The sequence below is a fragment of the Arachis ipaensis genome, chromosome B6 (genome assembly GCF_059453495.1).
Source record: "Arachis ipaensis isolate K30076 ecotype BB chromosome B6, ASM5945349v1, whole genome shotgun sequence".
Classification (NCBI taxonomy): Eukaryota; Viridiplantae; Streptophyta; class Magnoliopsida; order Fabales; family Fabaceae; genus Arachis; species Arachis ipaensis.
In genome coordinates, this window is record NC_142441.1 from 8,439,587 (window position 1) to 8,446,020 (window position 6,434).

Here is a 6,434-nt window from a genome sequence, read left to right on the forward strand (position 1 = left end):
ATTTAGTAATTAAAATCCATTTGAGAATAATTCGCAGTTGGATGTATAGAAGTCACATGTATACACGCAACACATTGAAAGTACAAGGTAAACATAAAGTTGATAAATGGTGTCAAGTAGCAGTGAATAAAATTAGCAAGCCCAAACTCATATCTCTTAAGTCTACAATAAGGTTCATGGCAATTCCGACGTTTACATCTGGTAGTTTTGGACAATGGAACCAATCATCCGGACATAATCTCAAACATGGAAGAAAAAACTAAATAGGAACTTTTGTTGGTGAACAATATCTTGCTAATGTAAAGCTAACACAGGAGAGCAACACCATGCTATCCCACTTGCACAGCTACACCAATTGCTGCTTTCGATATTGAAAATTTCACTCAACAATTTTCTTTATATAAGAGTCTCGAGTGCAGGGCAATTATGTGCTTGAAGCAGCTTCTTGTTTCTCCGACGGTGCCTCACTAGTGCTCTTTCCTGCTGCATCTTGGTCGCCAGGCTTCGACACTTCTTGCTCTGTTACAATTGTCAAACAATTATATTTCGGTTAGCCCATTCAAAGTACCACGGAGTATAACAGAAGTAATTGCTCTTCTTTGTACACCAAACTAACACACTCCAGCATCATTTTATCGGATGTGGGACTCGGTTGATTGTATCCCATATCCCATATAAAAGTGAGTCAAAATGGTGCCAAAGAAGATTAAGCACAAAAATTGTTTCTTTAAGAGTAACTACAAGGGTTTTATGCTTGAGGGATATCTTTGTAATTCCACATATTCATGTATGTTATTAAAGCAAATTGTAAGTTGTAAACACAGATCAACCAAATGCAAGCAGCCAACACTATCTGGCAATCTGAAGGAGAGTAAAAAGGGTCATTTTTTAAACTATGGACTTTGAGAGAATTTGAAGATCTAAGATCTATTCTACACAAAGGTCATTGATAAGAGTTATGAGGATTGCAGAACAATTAATAAGCTACCAATTCATACATCCAATTACATCGAGTGAGTGAGTTAACCAGCTTTAATTGTTAGATTCATCATTGAGAGGCTATCCATGTTAATGTCACCCTTTGAAAAACCACCAATCCCAAACATCCATACACAATCAAACTCCTATAATCAAGCAAGCTTATAAATGTTCAGTGACAAAATTGCAGAGGACAGTTAGTTACCTTCATCATCACTCTCGTCCATATCACCCATTGCATCATCACCCATACCCATACCTCCAAATTTCTGCAGCAAACAAAAGAAAAAAAAATAAGACCAAATAACATAATAAAAGAACAAAGTATCAACTGGTAGCATCACTTACAGAGAAATCCATTCCTCCCATTCCTCCCATTGCACCCATTGCTCCCATTGGATCATCACCCATACCCATGCCGCCAAATTTCTACATCACACAAAATATTAGTATAAATGACAACAAAATTAGAAGATATTGAAATAAAGACAATACATACCGAGAAATCCATCCCTCCCAAGTCTGGCTCACCAGCACCTAATCAACAAAGTAGGAATTCAACATAAAATTATATTGCCTTATATAACATTTGAAAAAATAAAATGGTAGATGTATGCATACCTTCTTCTTCATCCTCATCAACCCATTTGTCCCAATCTACTTTCACATAGTGCGGAGGCTTGCCCTCTGCACGTAGCAACCTTTTCCACCACCCTTCCTCTGCCTTCTGAACTACACAGAATATGCTTCTCACTCCTACATTAATTTTGCTCTCCTGAAAGAATAAATAATGGCAGTGGAAACACATTAAAATGCATCGAAGAGAACCATTTCTTTGCGGGTAAAGCATATCTGAAAATATTATTAGAATGCACAAAAGAAACAATTGAATGAGTACAAAGGGGCAAAAAGGAAAAAGAGATATTATAAAGATATGGATGGTAGCCATAAATTGGGAAAGATGTTCTGACCTCAACATTAACCTTGTCAAAGAGCTCTAATTTGAGTTCATACTGGTTGTCAGCAGAACCAGCACTGGCAGAGAAGGTGAAAGTACCATCTGGGGTAAGATCCACTTTTGCATTTTTGGAATCTGGCAGTTGTACTGTGACATAAACCTTGTCAACTCTCTGAGCCCACTTAACCTCGGGATGACGACTGCAAATAAAAAAAAAACACAACCAAAAACAGGAAGCAACTTCAGAAATGCATACATATCATGATTTAAACATTTTTTTTTATTTTTATCTTAAAAAAATTATCTTTGCACTCGTTTGCGGGGAAAAAAACCAATCGTACTATATTTTCTTTTTCCTTAAATAAAAAAAAAAGGAGGATGTCGAAGACTTGCAGTAAAGAGGGTGCGAAATAGCAGTATTAAATTAAATAAGAAAAAAAAATGAAACTTTAGTAGATATTAACGTGATACTGGTAATTATTTCCCAAATGAATTTCAGGAACTCAATTTGCACCTCGATAATTATAGAATATGCATAAACATAAAACAAAAGGAAGAAACTTTAACAATTATGAAAACCCTCCCCCAAAATACATTTGAAAAAAGCAGCTGATAGTGTAGCTGAGAGAATAGGCGGAGAGAAAACAGCGAATAATCGAAAGTTAAGAGCAGAAATCATCAAAGTAAATGGATAACAGACCTCATATTTGATTGGGGGAAAAGGCGAGAGAGAACTGAGAAGAATATGTAAAACCCTAGTTCGTTCTTCGGTAGCTACTCACTACTCAGTCGTCAATTGACAAACCCCAAAGTGAACCCTTGGGCCTAACCAACTAGAAACACTCTTATATAGGGTTTTAGATTACCACCTCATCTTAAAAGTGTGTTTTGCTTTCTTTTTTATTTATTTATTTATTTATTTCAGAAATATGCTTTTTCCTTGGGGAAAATCTCATCATATTCACATTGTTGAATATAAACGAATTCATATTCTATCTTACTATTTTATTTTTATTTTAATACATATAATATAACTTGTGCCCTATGTCTTTGACAAAATTCCAAATAAAAAATAATCATTCTCCACAATTCAAGTTTGTAAAATATTCTTATAGGAACGCATTTATTTGTAAATACCTAGGATGATTAAATATTCAAGAAAAAAGAAACATGTAATTTTTGGGATGATTAAATACGTGGGTATTTTTTTTTTCTCTTGAAGCAAAGATAGAAATATATATTACTCTAAAGTCTCTCTAAAATAAATGTGGATAAAAACATTTTTTTTTCGATTTTACACAGTATTTTTTAATACGATAAATTAAAGATTAATCTGTAATAAATTTGATTTTTGTTTAAGGATTTATTTTTAATTAATAAATTGTGTATGGGCTCAGAGCGCTGTGCCTATTGCTTTTGGTCTTCAACCAAGTTGAAATATTCCTTTAGGCATGTTTTGGTCCAAGAGAGCCCAATAAGAAACCCAAAGAGTAAAACTTTTAGTATGGCGTGGCCCAAGGGGTCACTTTGGCCGAAGAGTAAAATAGTATAGAATAGATGAACAATAAGAAAACAGGCCCAAAACATAAAAAGAAAAAGAACAAAAGAAATTAAGAATGTAACATGTAAAATAGTTTTGGAAGCTATTCACCTAATATTATCCTATGATGCCTCAACCAGTTTGTATTGGGAAGGGCTAGAGGGCTAGAGACTTGTGATGGACTAACATGAGTGGATCCCTTTTTATTTTGTTACAAAATAATAATAATTATTTTTTAGATTTGTTACATCTTTATATTTTAAAATATTCTCTTTATAAATTTATTTTATAGCATTCATTTAATATGAACTTTATATCCATCATCTAATAATCTCAATGGATGATATTAACAGGAAGACTAATATTCAAATTTTTTACTCAAACATTTTAGATGCAACCATAATAATATATATATATATTTTTTTTGTGTGTTTGAAAAAGATAGTGAATTATAATAAAATGTTTTCGTAAAAATAATCTTCATACCACATTTATATACATGTACAAGGAAACTATTTTTTGTGATAGAATTTTTTTGTGTTAGTTGTAAAAGAAATTTTACAAAATTTTAATATTATTAAAAGATTTAACATTTTTATGTCTACAGGAGTGGATTATTTAATACAATTTTTTTTAAAAAAATATTATATGCATACTAAAAATTAGTTATTGTCTATTTGTATATAAATACATATGTTATTTTATATATTTTTAATATATATTTTATATTTTAATCTGTATTTTATATAAATAATTTTAATTCTTTTTTACTTTTAAAAATATATTTTAATAGTATAATAATTAAAGATTATAATTTTTAATACATTAAAAATATAAAAATTTATTTTTAATAACTTTTTAATAAAATATTTTTTGTGATACTGTTAAAATGTTTTCTTAAGATTTTTGTTAACAAGACTGAAATTATATTATCATTAAAAAATTTGAATAAAAAAATTAATATTGTATAAATATTATAAATGACACAAATATGTATGAATGAAAATGAGATAGAAATAATTGAATAGTAATTTTGCATGTACTTAAATTTAATTTGTGATGTATATTTATTAGGTTATCTTTTTTAGGAAAAATGTTTAGAGCATTTTAAAATAATGCTAATGTGATCTGAAAAAAGTAAAAAGTACAGTACTATTTAATTTTTAAATATGAAATTTTAAATTCTAAAATTTAAATCTTAATAAATTTTAAACTCTAAATTTGAGAGCAAGATTGATATAAAATACAATAAATAAAGAACTAGATTTTTTGTTTAATTGACAAGAATTTCTTATTTAATAAAGAGTATTTAAATATGACTTTTAAAATAATAATGTTAGTCCAATTTGATAAAAACTAAGTAACAATGTATTTTGTATTAAGAATAATATACTAATATATATCAATTTGAGAGGAATATTATTTATTTATTTATTTATTTATTTATTTATTTATTTATTTGTGAAAGAGGGACATTATCCATTTGAAATTATCAAAATTAACCCGCTATTTATTTATGTACTATTGGCATAAAAATAAAAGATTATAATGTAGTAACTAGAGTTTGATCATCATCATATTAATTCGTTATTTTTTTATTTTTTGGTCTTGGTTAGACTCTTATTTATAGAATTTAACAAATAATTATACAATAAAATAAATTATATAATTTAACATAATGCACAAAAGAGCATAATATATAAATTTAATAAATGTCTCTTATTATAAATTTAAAAATAACAATACTTGAATAATTTAAGATAGTATTTATTTTTAAAGATTGAAATTAAAATTGTGGGACTCAGATTTAATATTATATTTAATTTAATTTTAAGTCTCAAAACATTAAATTTCAGTTCCTTTCGTACCTTAAAAAAATAAAAACACAAGAGACCGAAATTTTTTAGTAAAGACTAGAATTTTAATTATATTTTTTTAATAACTAAAAATATTTTAGTAAATATTTTTATTTTATCTTACACCAAATAGAATACTAAAATATAACTCAATCATGTATATTTTACACCAAATAAAATATAGAGATTTAATTTAGTTTTAATTTTTTAATTTTTATCTTTCAATCTTAATTTCAGTCTTTCTTTCAAAAGAACATAATAAAAAATATATAAAAGAAATTAAGAAATTTTCTTTCAGATGTTATTATAGTATTGTTAAAAATATATTTTTTTTTAACTTATCATTAGGGATAAAAATAGATTAGGACAGGTCTGTTTTCACTCTTAATAGACGAATTTTGTAATATATTTAATTAGTCTAAACCTATTATAAATTTTATTTTAAATACTAAACCTGACTTGTTATTGAATTAGACCTGGTTTAAAATTTGATAAAAAATTTGATATATATAATTTTTTACTAAAAAAAATAAAAATATTTAAAAATTTAAATTTTTTAAAAAATATTTATATACAATATACTAAATTCAATTTTTGTAATGATATCTAAATTTTTAATGTATTTAAAATATAAAAAAAATGCCAATAAGTTATAGCTCAAATAGCATAGTCTCCCCATACTCAATTAAGAGGTTGCGGGTTTGAGTCTCCTATCTTTAGTAAAAAAAAATATATGAAAAAAATATTTATGATAAACTATAACAAATTTTAAAATGTTAATAACTATTTTAATTATAAAATTTATTTTTGATTTATTTACATTTTAATAAATTTAGAAAAACCTAAAAGATCTATTAGATTATTTTGTGAACTCGAGTCTGATTTACTAATGGAATTAGATTTTTAAATTATTCTAAAAATATTTTATAATAAATCAAATTAGACCAATTAGAGACCAAATTAGAGGTTTTGGCACATCATCTACCCTATTTTCACTCTTGCGTGTCGCCTTATTCTACTTATATATCTTTCAAAATAAATTAATTGATATATTTATCAAATTATAAATTAATAGTTAACTTGAAACATTGAAAATTAATAT

At 26.9% G+C, this 6,434-nt stretch overlaps 1 protein-coding gene across 1 annotated transcript; it reads right to left on the reverse strand.

Annotated features, from left to right (window-relative positions):
* Positions 1–81: 81 nt before the first annotated feature.
* Positions 82–3,028, reverse strand: LOC107645628 (co-chaperone protein p23-1). The gene is made up of 7 exons (XM_016349703.3): positions 2,637–3,028; positions 1,950–2,136; positions 1,600–1,753; positions 1,478–1,515; positions 1,327–1,407; positions 1,184–1,247; positions 82–519 (listed from the first exon to the last, which is right to left on the reverse strand). Exons 1-7 carry the CDS (start codon positions 2,639–2,641, stop codon positions 425–427), a joined length of 624 nt encoding a protein of 207 aa, XP_016205189.1. The 5' UTR covers positions 2,642–3,028; the 3' UTR covers positions 82–424.
* Positions 3,029–6,434: the final 3,406 nt, after the last annotated feature.

Coding starts and splice junctions, on each gene's coding strand:
- LOC107645628 (XM_016349703.3), bottom strand. Junction 1,248..1,326: donor TGGGAGGAATGGATTTCTCT/GTAAGTGATGCT, acceptor TGTTTGCTGCAG/AAATTTGGAGGTATGGGTAT. Junction 520..1,183: donor GGACGAGAGTGATGATGAAG/GTAACTAACTGT, acceptor CAATTGTAACAG/AGCAAGAAGTGTCGAAGCCT.